Genomic DNA, 16,079 nt, shown 5'->3' with positions numbered 1-16,079 from the left:
ATGTAGACCTCTGTAACTGCTGCTTTCACTGTTTCATGGCTATTAGCTCTTGGTATGATAGTACAATTATATTCTGGATTCCTGGGAATGAAATCCCCAGTGCATGTCACTAAGTTTGAATCTAACAAACACAGTCATTAGCCACTCATCATATCTACTGTCAGCTGGCTGACTCATAGCATACACTACTTTTACTATATCTTTCAGAATCATAGCAGACTGCTTAGTCATGACCAGATGCTATCAGTGACTACATCATCTCATCTTGCGATATGTTACACACTATTCCAAACCTCTATTTCATCAACATAAAGAAACAAGCTCGTCCCTGGTATAAATCCATTTAATTCAACGGAGAAATTTTTTCTTGGCACTAACCTTACCTATGTAACCTTGTGCACTTGGACGTTTATAATCATTGGAAGATACAATATTGCATGTTTAGCAGTTCCTTGATTTTTTTTTCAGATGTATAACTTAGCATAGAATTATGAAAGGTTATTTGTAGGAAGGAAACCTGAACAAATAATTATGGGTCTGAGTCTGCATTAGTTCTGTTGGCATTGGCGTAATATAGCTTAGAAGCAACTTTGACCCTCTATTGTGTTGATGGTACATTGAAAAGCAATGTCATTACAATACTAGGAGATAAGGTAAAATAGTCAAATACACCATATATTACATTGACAATGGACTCCAGGAGATAGACAGGTGCACAGAATATGGGATGATGAATGTACTGACCATGCCTTTTCTGACACATGAATAAAAGGAGGATTTTTCTCCATTACAGACAATTGCATGGTGCTAAGAACCATCATTTCACTGAAATGTTCATGTAGTATGACATGGTTAGCTTATTGCCTGAGGGTTATTTCATTTCCTTCTCTTACTGTCTCTGGAATGCCCATTTCTCCTCTAAAAGGATCTGACTCATCCACAGCTTCTTCGTATCTCACTCACTCCAGCTCCTGGCACTGACAAAGTGCTGGATCCCTTAGTTTGACTTGCCATCTGCAGCTGCCCTCTCTTATGAAGCTCTCTCCTTTTCTCACATTCCCTGCTCTGGCTCAGATCACAGTGGTGGTGTCGGGCTTCTCTTCTCCCATTCTTGGTGCTTCTAATCCCCCCTTCCTCCCTTTTCCCATTCTTTATCCTCTTTTGAGCAAGACTCCAATTGACTCTTCTCTCCCTCTCCATGCTGCTGCCATCTACATCCACCAACTCCTCCCCCTCCCTCTCCTCCTCTCCTCACAATTTCCCATGTAGTGACTTCAGCTTTCATGTTGATGACCTGTCCAACCCATGGCTGTATGTCTCCTTGCCTTCACCTCTTAGTTCAACTTGCATCCGAGGTCACCAAAACGGCCATTCACTTGACTTGGTCTTCACCACACATGGCTCTCTCTCTGATTTCTCCATTGCTGACTTCCCCTTCTCTGACCATGACCTGGTCTCTTTCAGCATCACTCATCAGTGCCCTGCCCCCACAACCTGTCATCTCAACCTTTCTGCGATGTCCAGTTCATCAGTGTTGAAGACTTTTCATCTGCTCTCAGTCCTCTCCTCCCTGCCTTCTCTTCCCTTTCTTCCATTGTTATGGTTGTTGACTCTTTCCAATTCTCGCTCTCCTCCACCCTTGACTCTTTGGGGTCTGCTCTGCCTACTCCCAGCCCTGGCTCACCCTCAACACCCACTTCTTCTGTTCCTGCTCTCATGTTGCTGAGCACCTCTGGAAGAAATCCTATGACCAGGTTGACTTCTTCTGCTACAAATTCATTCTCCTGCTCTTTCAGTTCTGCCATCTTGCTAGTTAAACAGCTCTACTTTTCCAACTTCACTGAATACATGCCCATGATCTCAGTCACCTTTTTGTCACTTTTGACTCACTCCTGAAACCCTCCCCTCCTGCCTCAGCTTCTCTCTTTACACAGGATCTTGTCAATTTATTTCAAGAGAAAATTGACAATGAGAGGGTGAGCCAGGGCTGGGAGTAGGCAGAGCAGACCCCAAAGAGTCAAGGGTGGAGGAGAGCGAGAACTGGAAAGAGTCAACAACCATAACAATGGAAGAAAGGGAAGAGAAGGCAGGGAGGAGAGGACTGAGAGCAGATGAAAAGTCTTCAACACTGATGAATTGGACATCACATTTATTAATTTATTTCAAGAGAAAATTGACAAAATATGATGTGACTTCCCCCCTCTTCTTGACTCACCTTCTTTTCCCCTTTCCTCCTCATCACCTGCACTCACTCAGCTTTCTGTGGGGGTTCCACAGAGCTCTGTTCCTGGTCCCCTTCACTTTATCCAGAAATAAAGCCTGGAGGGAAATCTCCTTCACAAATATAAATATGCTGATAACTCAGATATCTACCTTTCTACTCCAGACCTCTCACCTTCTGTCCAAGTTAAAAACTTGGCCGGTCTCTGACATTCCTTGTGGATGTCTAGCCATCAGCTCAAGCGCAACATGACTAAAACAGAGCTCTTACTCTTCCTACTTTCTTTCCCCCATCTCATCCACACCACCAGGGGCAACTCTAGGGATTTTGCCGCCCCAAGCATGGCAGGCAGGCTGCCTCAGGTGGTTTGCCTGCGGAGGGTCCGCTGGTCCTGCGGCTTTGGAGGACCTCCCGCAGGCACGCCTGCAGGAGATCCGCCAAAGCCGCAGGATCAGCGGACCCTCCACAGGCAAGCCGCGGAAGGCAGCCTGTCTGCTGCCCTCGCGACACCGGCAGAGCACCCCACGCAGCTTGCCGCCCCAAGCACACGTTTGGTGTGCTGGGGCCTGGAGCCACTCCTTCTTACCATCTCCATTCTTGGTCACTTCACTCTGGACAACTACGCTATCCTGCCTTTCACTCAGGCCTGTAACCTGCCTGTTAAATTTGACTCAGACGTCTCTCTAGGTCTTCATATCCAGGCTATATCTAATCTTTGCAGATTCTTTCCACATAGTATCTGTCAGCTATGACCTTATTTATCCATCCACACAGTGAAAGCTTTCATATAAGCTCTCATCACCTCAGCTCTCGATTACTGCAACATCCTCTTCTCTAGCCTTGAAAAATGCAATCTTCCCCCAATCACATCCATTCAGGATGCAGTTGCAAAGATCATTTGATTGAGCACAGGATAAAAGCACCTTCTCTATTAACCTAAAATAAGTTGAGACATGGCATGTTTGCCTCTAAAATTAATCAGGCATAATTCAAAACACCTGCAATTATACACTAATGCATATGGCAGAAATCCTGTAAAATCGGAAAGCACCAACTAAAAAAAAAAAAGATGTCTCCATTTTGCCTAGTCTCTTCCCTACGTGATAACTGTGCTTTGTGTTGCCACATTATATTTCATGCTTCCAGTGACATGGAAGAATATGCTATACACACAGAGTTCATCAGGTTCAGGAACATTTGCTATACACAATCATTTTTACCCATCCTAAGGTAAAAGAAATGCTATTTATTTTAAGTTTGAAAAAAATGTTTTTTGCAATGTAGCAAATCCTTCCTGTTGTCCTTCAGGTTACATTGTGTTCATAAAACATTAATTCATTTTTAGTGTTTCTAATAGGTGTGACATAAATATAGCATCTCTTAGTCACAGTGAAAAGTTCAGGCACCTTACAATGACAAAAAAGCATTAACTAGTCTTACTAATGTTTTTATTACACACTGTAAGGTTTTTACTGGTACAATGTTAAGTGAAGAATTCCTCTCCACGTATTATACCCACAAACAATTACTTGGAAGCAGACTGACAATAATGTCCTTGGATTAATTTATGTTCCACATGATATAGAGAAAACCCAATAAGTTCCTCCTAGTTGAGTACCCATCAGCAGTTATTCTGAGAAAATATACGTTCATTTGTTGTGAGGTGTTACACTGGGAGACACCTCACTGATGCTGGTAGAGATAACAGTTGCCTTCCATTCAGGCTAGATGAGGAGAAAAATTAAATGTCCTTTTGTTTCAAGATAGCTGAAAGATCAGAAGCCACCACCCAAAACACAGAATACATATAAGGCTGCTCAGGAATCTGAGCTATGATGTCAGAAGGGTTTCACTGTGGGTTGAATGTAAATGCAAGGATGGGGGATTGATTTGCTTGCAGCTCTGTCTCTCTAAGAGGGAGAAGGAGCACACAGAGCAGTACCAAGGTAGCCCCAGACACAGCCAGAAATGCACTGATAGTGTGGCCCTGCAAAAATCCCTTGAGAGAATGCTTTTTGAGTAGAGTGCTGGCTGAAAGATATGTAGAACTGTCAGGAAAAAAGCTGTCTCCTGTTGTTTGAGTCCTACTGTGTTCAGGGAAACAGGAGTTTTGTACATGCTTTATAAACACACAGGATTGTGTCAAATAAATACCTGACTCCATCATCTCTTTCTCCTCCTACCAGAAACCACCACCAAGATCTTGAATATTGGCCAACTGCTCAGGAAAAAAGTGTTAACCTGAGGCAAGACAATTTAATTATAACCAGTAATAAATATCCCACAGTACTTATCATGCAGGCAAGTTCAGACTCTCAGGGCTTGGCTACACTAAAGAGTTGCAGCGCTGGTGAGGGGGTTACAGCGCTGCAACTTAGGATGTGGCCACACTTGCAAAGCACGGCCAGCACTGCAACTCCCTGGTTGCAGCGCTGGCTGTACACCCGGTCGAGCCTCGGGTGTAGGGATTCCAGCGCTGGTGATCCAGCGCTGGTCAGCAAGTGTGGATGCCCACCAGCGCTTTTATTGACCTCCGGGGTATAAGGAGGTATCCCAGAATTCCTGTCCACAACAAACCGGAAGAAAGGGAGAGCTCGGAGTTCAGCCAAACTGCTTATTTAAAAAACAAACACAGCTCCTGTTTGCTGAGCGAGCTGAGGCAGGCAGGGGAATTACTTTGGAATGTTCACAGCTGTTTGCTTGAAGAGAGAAACAGCACTCTCACACGGCAGGGGGGGAGAGGGAAGTCCCTGTTCAGCAGTTGCTGATCTGGTCTGACGGGTATTTAGCAGTACATAATTTGCATTTAGTGAATGAGAGAGGAGTGGGGGAAGGGAGTTGGAACTTTTAAAATGATTGAAGGTAGGCACAGTCCTTAGAACTTGCAAGGCAGGGAGCTGAGAACAGTGTCAACTCCAAAAATCCATTCTGTCTGTCTCCTCCACGCTCCCTGTCACATTCCACCCCACCCTCCTCTTTTGAAAAGCACGTTGCAGCCACTTGAATGCTGGGATAGCTGCCCACAATGCACCACTCCCAACAGCACTGCAAGTGCTGCAAATGTGGCCACACTGCAGCGCTGGTAGCTGTCAGTGTGGCCACACTGCAGCGCTGGCCCTACACAGCTGTACAAACACAGCTGTAACTACCAGCGCTGCAAAACTGTAAGTGTAGCCATACCCTCATGGTATCTACTCCTTGCTTTATGAAAGTCTCACGTGTCTTTCTAAGGTTGGATTCAGAAATAATTCAGATAGGCAGAAAAAGTTATTTCTGGTCAAATGTAAAGAGTTGATATTACAGAACACCTCTCCCTAATTATGTAGGTGGAAATATGGGCAGTCATTTATTCATTCTAATTTTTTTAAAATTCTGTCTACCAGCAGAAATTAGTGCAGAATTAAACCTTATCTAAACTTTCATAAGCAGTTAACTGTACTTCTACCCGACAGGATCTGTCACTTTAGACTTACCGTGCATTTGTTTGGCTTCTCTCCTGAATGAACTCTCATGTGAATCAGCAGTTTGTAACGGGCATTAAATGGCTTGTATCTTCGAGGGCATCCTGCCCAGAAACAAGTGAAGTCCTCTCCCTTTCTCTGGTCTATATGAACCTTTTCTATGTGCCGCACAAGTTCCTCTTGCTGGTCATACAGAGCACTGCAATCTATCCAGCGACAGCAGTGTTTACCATTGAAATCATCTAATTCACCATCCTCATCCAACAGAGGGCCTTGGGCAGAGGAAGGCAAGGCAAGTTGATGGGAATGGTTTATGAGGTCATGCTGATGTCTGTGTTGATGTGCATGGTAAGGGGGTGGTGGACCTTGTGGTGGAGGAGGTGGTAGAGGGGGAGGAGGAGGCATGTCAATTGTGCTACTTGAAAAATCATCCACACGTTCACTTTTTAACATGCCCATTGGCTGGCTGTCTATCAGAGGAATACCTTGTTGAACCACCATGTTGTTCATGACTGCCGACTGCAAGCTACTTTGTTCCAACTGCTGCATCCGCTGGTATTCCACAGTCCCATTTTCACTGTAACCTGGGAGGGTGATGTTGCTGTTAGCCATAAGAAGACCTTTCTGAGTGTTTGGAAGAGGGCAAGGCTGGGGAATACAGCTTCCTCTTACTCCCAAGAAATGCCCATAGACCTCAGGCTGTGGGGATATGTTTGCTGGCGATGTCCTCGAACCATTGATGTACGCAACCAGAGAGGTTGGGGATGTACGTATGATTGTATTGAAGTCAATCCCAATGCCATCAGACAAAGGAGACAGAGAGAGGGCTCTTTTTTTGGAGCGGGCTGAATGAGATCTGGTTGAAGAATGGCGAGGGCTCGGGTAAGGGGAATGGTTATTTTCCATACCAAACAAGTAAGAGGGTAATGAGTTAGATACACTGTTGTTGGACATGGATGTTCCAGGTGGTATACTCAGTATGTCCCCTAGCTCACTGCCATTTTGGGATCCTTGGTTGGAAGGAAGGGAAGGAAGAATCCTGTACCCATGAGACCACTCATGTTTCACACTCAGTGCTGACTGACTTTCTGACAGGCTTAATGTTGCAGAGGCCAGAGACTCACGTGACATGAGGGATCTGGAATAAAGGTAGGAAAAAGAAAGACAGGGGTTTTAGAAAGTCACCTTAAAAGTTTGGTTCATAAATTTACATATTACTAATATACTGGTTCTTCTATCTTCTCTCAATTGGCATAGTCTCACATAGTGTCATAGCAGGGCCAATTTTTTTTAAAGTGCCCTCTAATTTTATGTTTTCAAGGGTTTGCCTGCTCAGTTACTACATCTGCAGGCACACATAGGCACTGCATGCATATGCTGGATAGTTCAGAAGCCAACTGAAAATCTGTAACGCACTTTAAGAGTCTTAGATGAAAGTTACTCTCTACGACCCTGGATCCTGCACCACTGAAGTCAAAGGAACTTTGTCATTGACTTCAACAGGAGCACAAGCAGGCCCTGAGTGCAAAACATTACGCTTCTACTTCTTATTAAACAGATATTAACTTCTGTTGAGTTGACCTGCCTATCCATCCTTTTTGGTGGCAGGTGTTGGTGGAAAAAATAGGAAGCCGATGAATAAACAGAGAAATAAGTATTAAACTCAAAGGAAATTATAGACTGTAATGGATGCAAGCTGGCAAATATCACTCTTTAAAGATATAACTCAAGCTTAAAGTGCAGATAATATTTAACTGTACAAAATCACAATAAGTGAATTAAAATAAAGAAGAGCAACAGTTTGAGGAGTTTTAGTTTTGTTTTTAGGATGTTTCCACAGCTAAGTCAGAACAAGTGTTTCAGAAATTCTCACATTCCCAAACTTGTCATATAAATTCTTCACAGAAATATCAGGAAATTTGCTTAAGCCTGGGATTTCTTAAGTGTCACCTTAACATCTTAAGCCAATAATGGCACTGGTTTCCACAAAGAGGCAGCAGGAGGAGAGGCAGGGTGGGGCTACAATTCCCAGCTCCAGCACAGACTTGCAGGGTGACTTTACGCAAGTCATTTAATCTGTTTGGGCTTCGGTTCCCCAGCTGTAACCTGGAGACAGAACTTCCCACCTTGAGGGTGTTTGGAGGATAAATTCATTAATATTTGTGAAGTACTCAAATAGAGATGAGGTGATGGGGTCCTTATAAGCACCTAGACATATTGGCAGATATCGTTATTAAGATAGTTATAGCATGCGGATTCAAGTTAAATTGCTGGATTTGTTACTTTCACTGCATATTTTGTGTTTTTAAGAAGCACAGAGTTGGACTAAGGCACTAGACCAGTACTCAGGAGATCTGGCTTCTCCTCCCAGTTCTGCCACTGACTTCTTGTGTGACTGTGCGCAAGTTACTTAGTCTCTATGAGTCTCAGTTCCCTCTCTGGAAAATTAGGTTAATAGCTTATCTACCGCACAAGGCAGAGGCTAAATTAATTAAAGCTTGTGGGGGGTGGGGGGTTTACAGGCTATGATGAACACCATAAGAAAACTACTAAATAATGGAAAAAATTGTCAGAGCACTTAGCTCCTGGGATAAGTATTTTTTTCTGTACTTTAATCTAAAGAACTATGCCTACCTGGATGTTACGCACATATACTGCCATAAACAATTGGTTAATATTATTTTACTATGCACTTTTATTGTTCAAAATTACAGTAAGAAAACAAAAACAAAAAAGAGAACTAAATGTCATCTGATATTTGCATATATTCCAGATATCGCTATGGCAGGCAATACCAGGTGGCGCTATTACACATAGTCTTCCAAGTTCTTGTTCTTAGAGTGCAAGCAAGTTTTGACTCTTGGGAAGACATGCTACGTTGCCATTCTGTTTGAGTTACGCACAGTCTTTGTGTAGATACAGTTTCAAGAGAGAGGGAGCAGCAGGAGAGATTGTTCTCTTCCTTGGTATCTGATTAGAGTCAATTCTTGAGGAAGAGTTCAGCCCTAGGAACCAGACTATCTCATCTCAGAATTGGGGTATGCGTGTAATTAAAGGAAATTATAGTTAGAGTATACCCAGATGCCACATCTCTGATCTTTCCTCCTCTGGAAAATCAACTTACAGGGCCCCAGAATTCTGCTATTATTTGGAAGAGGTACAATACTAATGTTATGATGGGACAATGGTGTCAGAAGTAGGGGCAACACTCAATACAAATAAAGCCAAAATTCCATCTTTAGTTGTACTGGTACTGAATGTATGTGACAAAGATATAGCAATAGATATATAGTTCACAGTTTTGCTATCAGTTTTGATTAAGGCTAAATCCTAATCCCATTTAAATCAATAAGATTCTTATCACTGAATTCAGCGTGAGCAGGAACAGGCTCTAAACAATGGCTGGTGTGATATTTCCAGTGAATGAGGTAATGTTTACCAAAGCATACAGAAATGATGTAATTGTACGCTGGCTGTCCTTGACATGATTCTGTTTGATACTACAACTTTTCACCTCTGAGATTGGTAGAATTTTTTATCAGATCAGTCAAATTAGAAGAGTGTATGAAACACTAGACAAGAGGAACTTAGATGGCTTTTGACACTGAATTCTACACAGTTATACAGTTTGCAGCTGAAAAATCCTCACTGTGTTTGTTTCTACTGAAACACTTACTCTCCATAACCTGGGAGGCAGGGCCTGTTTGAGTTCTCCTGTTGCTTAACATAACAAGCATTTTACAGTGGTCAGGAGTCAATTGATCAAAGGCATCAGCTAACAGTAATTTGGGCTGAGGGCTAGACTGTACCACAAAGACAAACCACTCCAGGAGCATCTCAGGAAAGAAACAGACTCAGGTAGTCATAATTGCCTCCCTGCTTCAAGGAGATAGTAAGTTGCAGATCTCAGGGACTCTCTCAGCTCTACTGGCTGATGTGCTTTGTTGGGGTAGGAGGTGGAGCTACCTATTCACTGCCACTTCTCAGTTAGCTGTTCCAGAGTGAGAAGTAAATGGCTTTGCAGCATCCCGAAGTTGCTTCTGCACGTCTGGTCCCAAGGTCCAGTAGTCCACACACTAATGTAAGGGGAGAACTCTTGCTTTTGTTTAGGCACCTGTGAGGGCCCAAATTCTAGGCTGCAGTGTAGCCCTGAATACTACTATGATGTGGCCCTAAACAGGCATACTTACTGTCTGCTGAATAAGCAAGTAAAACATAATGAAATTTGATTTTTACATGGTAGGCTGAGTATTTCTCTAGAAAATAAAATTGGGGATTTTTTAGCTTAATTAATTTAGCATGGATATTTCTCCTTTACATATAAACCAAAAATTGCCCATTCATAAACCAAAAAATGGGCATCAGACTCAGGCTTATTCAGAAAGATATTGAAATGTTTTAAATGCAAATGGATGCTCACACTAGTTTATTTTTTTAAAGTTGCATTTTATAAAATTGAACTTGATTATGGCCAGAATTTCAAGTGTTCAGTATTCACAATTAGAAACAGATTGTCAGCAACCAAAATGCTGAACTCATTTGAAAATCTGTCCCATGCTGATGAGTAAATACTTACAGGGAACACTATATGTACTACTGTAAACACTGAGGATCTGAAATAGTTATATAATATAGAGAGCCAGATCCTCAACTGGTGTAAACTGGCACAGCTTCATTTACTTCAGTTTATACCAATTGAGGATTTGGACCAGAATCTTTTAAGTTTACCTATAATTACTCATTCTCTATATAATTTGAAATGCAACAGTGCTGCATTATCAACCACGGATTTGAACTTTAGAAGTAAACATGAAACAAGAATGAACACCTTGTTTTCCTTTACTCAGGTATGATCACCTGAGTTCAGCATTCTTTGTTTCCCCTGAAAGAACTCCCCGCACTTCCTAGGTCCCAGTACTGGTCCCACTGGGAAAATCATAATGAAACATTTTGTTTTGGTCCATTTCAACATTAATTTGCACCATGCTGAGCTGCCAGAGTGCATTATGGCACTGTGGGGCATCACAGGAGTTATAGGTTAGCCCAACTCATACAGAAGAATGGGGTCATGAGGCCCCCAACTACAACACACATATGACACTGCCGCAGCTTAGGCAGATGCAGTTTAACGTTGAACCAACCCAAAATGAAACATTTCAACATCTCTGAATTGAAACTTTTTGGAACAAGTTTCAATGATTTGACTTTTCATTCCAATTCAGGACAAAAACAAGTGTCAAAATATTTAAATTTCCTGTGGGATCCATTGGTGTTAGTTACTAGCATGTTATTAAAAGGAGAAATACAGGACTTTGAATTTTGACAGTCTGATGATTTCAAATAATCTTTAGCAAATTTCTCTTTAAAATGAAATTACCCAAGTGAATTAAAATTCTGCAAAAGATGAGCCTAAAAATAGATACTTGGAAGGCACAGCTTAAACTCAATAGAAGTGACACATTTAAATACCTGAGTATATACATATACAAAACACACATATATGGCTTTAACTGTAACTACATTATGACTGCTGTCACATTAATCATGATGGTTTTTGGCTCGGAGGCATGGCCTTGGATCTGAATGGCTGACAGTGACACACACTGGATAGGCAGTTAATTTGCAAATTAGAAAACATATGGAGGCCCTACAAAGACAATCTTCAGTGGTAAAATGATGGAAATCCCCTCTTCACAATATAGCTTACAAATAGATGAAAACAACGTTTCAACCTAGTCAAATACTAGTATTGTTTTTAAGCATTTCAAGACAACTCTGGAATTTACAGTGAAGTAATGAGATACAGTACAAGATATTTTAAAAAACAGTAACTATTAAATTTTGTAAATTTAAAAAAAATACATTTCAGCACTGAACACAATGGTTAGACCAGGGGTAGGCAACCTATGGCACGCGTCCCAAAGGCAGCACGCAAGCTGATTTTCAATGGCACTTACACTGCCCAGGTCCTGGCCACCCCTCCTGGGGGCTCTGAATTTTAATTTAATTTTAAATGAAACTTCTTAAACATTTTAAAAACCTTATTTACTTTACATACAACAGTAGATTAGTTATATATTATAGACTTGTAAAAAGAGACCTTTTAAAAATGTTAAAATGTATTACTGGCACGCGAAACCTTAAATTAGAGTGAATAAATGAAGATTCAGCACATCACTTCTGAAAGGTTGCCAATGCCTGGGTTAGATACACTGACAAAAATTCTTAAAAGTGCCTAAGTCACTTAGGAGCCTAAGTCTAATTTTCAAAAGTGCCTAAGTGATCTAGTTGTTATTGAAAATGGTACAACTTCCTAAAGTCACTTAGGCACTTTTGAAAATTCTACCCAGTGTTTATACAACTAGTCTATCAGGAACATGCTATATTAGTAGTAAAATGGTCTATATAACAGTTCTTTTCTTTCCTTAATGTCTATGATTCTATAATATTTTCATTTGCAATGTCAATAGCCATATTTTAGTTTACAAATTCATGGAGACACTGCACCATGAGTTTGACATTAGTATAATTTGGTAAGCACTGGCACAACATACAAAGCACTGTACCAGACATAAAATACAATGAAACCCTGCACCAATTGGATTTATTATTAGGAGTTTTGCTGTTTCCATCCTACAAGTCACCTACTGGGCCACAATTTTTCCATTGTCAAAAAAAGTAATTTTTTTTTGCAGTTATGAAAGTCTTCATTCAGTAAAAGAACTACAGAGCATGGAAGCTTTGGACCAAGTTCTGCTCTTAAGTTTGGTCTACACCTAAAAGCTATATGGGCATAGTTATGTTGGCCTGGAGTATGAAACAAAATCCACACCCCTGACCAACACAGATATGTCAACAAACCTCCCAGTACAGATGCAGATATGCTGACGGAGGAGTGCTTCTGTCGACACAATTAACGTCATTCAGGGAGGCAATGATCTCATCCCAACAGAAAAATTCCTTTTGTAACTGTAGGCTGCAACTACACCAGGGGACTATACTGGCATAGCTATGCCACTATAGACTCTGTAGTGTAGACATAGCCTTAGTTATAGTGGTGTAAATCCAGACTAGCATCACTGATATAATGGATCAGAGTAACTCCATTAACACTTATCAGAACAGGTTCTGTTTAAGTACTTAAATGACAGTAAAATGAATATACTCTTTTGTAATACTGAAGAGAAGAAATGTAACTCAGGACCTTGTATCTGATGGAGGTATATTCAGGTTTGAAGCATTCATAGCCCTCTGTAAGCTAGGACTGATCCGGTTGCATGCTGTTGAGACCTGGTTTGCAGGAGGTGATATAGGTCCCAGCCGCTGAACCATCATGGGACTGCTGGTAACAACTAGATTGTTGCAGCTGCCTTTTCCAATGGACTTGCCCCGAGGCCCATAGCCAAGACCTCCTAAAAATAAATGAGGCAGATTAGTTTTCATGTCTCTTTTATACATGACAAGAACAGAGACTTCACAATTATATTGCGCCCATTTCTGTGGTACCAGTGAGGAGAAATTACTGGAAATGAGCATGTAAGATGATTGAGGGCCCTATAATTTTCTGCAAATATATAAAGCGATGTTCTAAAGTGGAATCAGTTATACATGCTAATCAAACAAGGACAGAATGAGAACGAACAGACTTGAGTAGCAAGGGGGACCATCTAGGTTAAATACTGGGAAAACCACTGTAAGAACAATCTGGGTAAAAGAGCAAGCTACTGAAGAAGGTTACACAATCACCTTCACTGGAGTTATTCAAAGTCAGACAAGACACCCAGAAATAGTTGAGCAATAATTAGGGACTGGTCTGAGGCAGGGCCGGTGCAACTACAGGTGAGTCTCATCTTATGCGCATTTAACATGTGTGAATTCAGCTTTGCGCGGTCGGCAAAAACAAAAACAAAACCAAAAAAAAAGAGAAAAACAACAATTTATATACTGTACCTGTAGTGCAGGCAATTCCACCTGCCATTACACTCAATGTAATTTTGACTATACGCGATTTTCGCTTTATGCGCTGACAGTGGAACGTGACTCCAGCGTAAGATGAGACTCGCCTGGTGGGGGGTGCCGGGCTGCAGCCTGGGCAGGCGTGCCCCCGGCAACCCCCTCACTGCGCTTGGGTTCTGTGGCTCCCAGGCATGTGAGCCACCACTGCCCCACCCGGAGCAGGCTCAGGGCCCCTTGCCTCAGCGGCAGCAGTGGCTCACATGCCCGGGAACCGCAGAGCTCGAGCGCAGTGAGGGGAGAACCAGTGGGGCACATGGGGACCAGCATCCACATGCATCCGCTGCAGCCTGCAGGAGAGCCCCCTAAGGGAGAGGGCGCCGGGCTGCAGCCTGGGTAGGAGAGGTGGGGGAAGGCTGCTCCCCACTAGTGGCGCCGCCTCCCTTGCAGGGCTGCTGCCCCCCTGTGCTGTGCTGGCTCCTCCATGGCTGAGGCTCGCTGCTGCCGCAAGTGGAACACTCTGGCTCTCTGGTGCCTCCAGAAGGTGGCTCCTCCCTGCCGAGATGCTGCAGCGGCCCAAGCCTGGCAAAGCCAGTGAGTGGACTCAGGGTGGGGGCTGCTGGGGTGGGGAGGACTCATGGGGGGGCTGTGCACCCTCTAGGGGAGTGCAGCGGACAGGGAAGGGGGGGAACCTGGTCTGAGGAGCAGCCCCTGGGCATAGCTGGCCCCTGGGGTCTATAAAGGCTCATTGGGATTTGCCCCTCAATGAACTGATATGCGGGATGGGGGGGAGGGGTGGCAGCACACAAGGTGGAAGTTTCACCTAGGGCACAAAGTATCCTTGCACCAGCCTTGGTTTGAGTCCATCCCTGCAGAGCTTTGGGGGTCTGCCCACATGCACATCCTGCATCCAGAATCCTGCTGGGAGTGAGAGGCACTGCTCCCAGATCTGGGGACCCACTGCACCGCTAGTATCATTAGCTATATGAAAGGACTGGGGATAAAGGCAGGCCCATGACTCCTTAGCCCACACAGACAGCAGAGGTGTAGAGGGGAGCGCATGTTGCACGCTGTGCAAAGTGGGACAGACCTGCCATTGCAGCCTGCAATCTAAAGGAATTTGGAGCCCTGGGAGAAATTCTGGCTGAGTCCGTGTTTCTCTTAGGGCAAGAAGAACTTCCCAGAGCTCCTTCCTACCACACATAGCTAGTTCTTTAAAAGCCTTTAATCAATATTGCCATGATTCAAATTGATGGACTATTATACAGCAGTATGGAAAACTATCAGGAGTGTAGGCAAGTGGGACATAACCACAAAACATTCAGAATATTTTGTGTCCTAAAGATAATGATTTAAGACTACAGAAGGGAAGTTTAACAGCTCACTTTTGTTCATAGAAGAGAAGATGAATGAGTTTAAATACATGTCAAGTACATGAAAGGCAGATGATATAAAGTAAATAATCCCACTGACATTACAGTTAGGTATAAGTACTAAAAGTATTTATATCTCTATTTGTTCTTTGTTCCAAATCCTCCCCAAGCCAGAAAGTAGAACACAAGGTGAATACCATGAGAAGTCCCTTACTACTGATTTAAATTATTCTCTACCTTTTGTCTATGAGTTCTAGCATATAACCCTGACGTATGTTTCTTATTAAGAGTGCTCAAAGGGTTGTGAACTTCACAAAAAGGCATGTTAAGACATTCGTGGCAAAGGCAGGCTTAGGGGAAAAAAATCCATACCCTTCAGTCTCCTCCTGATCAAACTGGATTTCCTTTAAAACTGGGAGGAAATGATCAAAGCAAATCATTGAAGAAACTCCACATGATGTGGCAAACATTTCAAAAAAGAGTGAGTAATGTTTAGTTATGTCAGTTTCACAGTTCTACACTTCGTTTTAAAATTGTTTCCTTTCTCTTTATCTGAGTAATAATAATGGAAATAGCTTACATTTACACAGGACCTTTTATCCTTACGGATCCTAACGTGCTGTATAAACCAAAATTAATGTACAAATCTTACATAGGAAGCACATCACCTACCACCAAAATGCAGTGTGTGTGTGTGTGTGTGTGTGTGTAAGTGAGTGAGTGAGAGACAGAGAGATGTGACAGCAATTTAACCAGACACACGGTACCAATGCTATACTATTTAGGAAGGGAAGTGAAGAATACTGTGTCCAATTGGAACTACAAGGGGAAAGAAATCAGGCAGCCCTTAATAACCCAACTTGAAATTTGATGAGGATATAAGGATTAGCAATACTCTCCTTACAAGAAATAACATGGAATCTTTAACAACTACAAGTTTTTTCATCTCATCTGACCATATCCATCAGCACAGCACCCCTACCACAAAGCTAGAGCTTTGGTTCAATGCTCCATGCCAATATTACCTATTTTTAGAAGTGACAAAACTACTACAGAGATCAACATTACTAT

The 16,079-nt window shown here is 42.5% G+C and overlaps 1 protein-coding gene across 4 annotated transcripts in view; it reads right to left on the bottom strand.

The window, feature by feature from the left end:
- GLIS3 (GLIS family zinc finger 3) overlaps positions 1-16,079 on the bottom strand; it is a 277,281-nt gene that overhangs the window by 205,671 nt on the left and 55,531 nt on the right. For all 4 annotated transcript variants that reach the window (XM_050944268.1, XM_050944269.1, XM_050944271.1 and 1 more), the window contains 2 exons: positions 12,887-13,094; positions 5,695-6,820 (listed from right to left, as the gene is read on the bottom strand). In XM_050944268.1, the coding sequence (XP_050800225.1) occupies positions 5,695-6,820; positions 12,887-13,094 (1,334 nt within the window). The remainder of the gene's footprint in view (positions 1-5,694; positions 6,821-12,886; positions 13,095-16,079) is intronic.

The sequence above is a fragment of the Gopherus flavomarginatus genome, chromosome 3 (assembly GCF_025201925.1).
Source record: "Gopherus flavomarginatus isolate rGopFla2 chromosome 3, rGopFla2.mat.asm, whole genome shotgun sequence".
In the NCBI taxonomy this organism is placed as follows: domain Eukaryota; kingdom Metazoa; phylum Chordata; order Testudines; family Testudinidae; genus Gopherus; species Gopherus flavomarginatus.
Note: the sequence above shows the minus strand (reverse complement) of the source record. Positions and strands in the feature narration are given on the sequence as shown.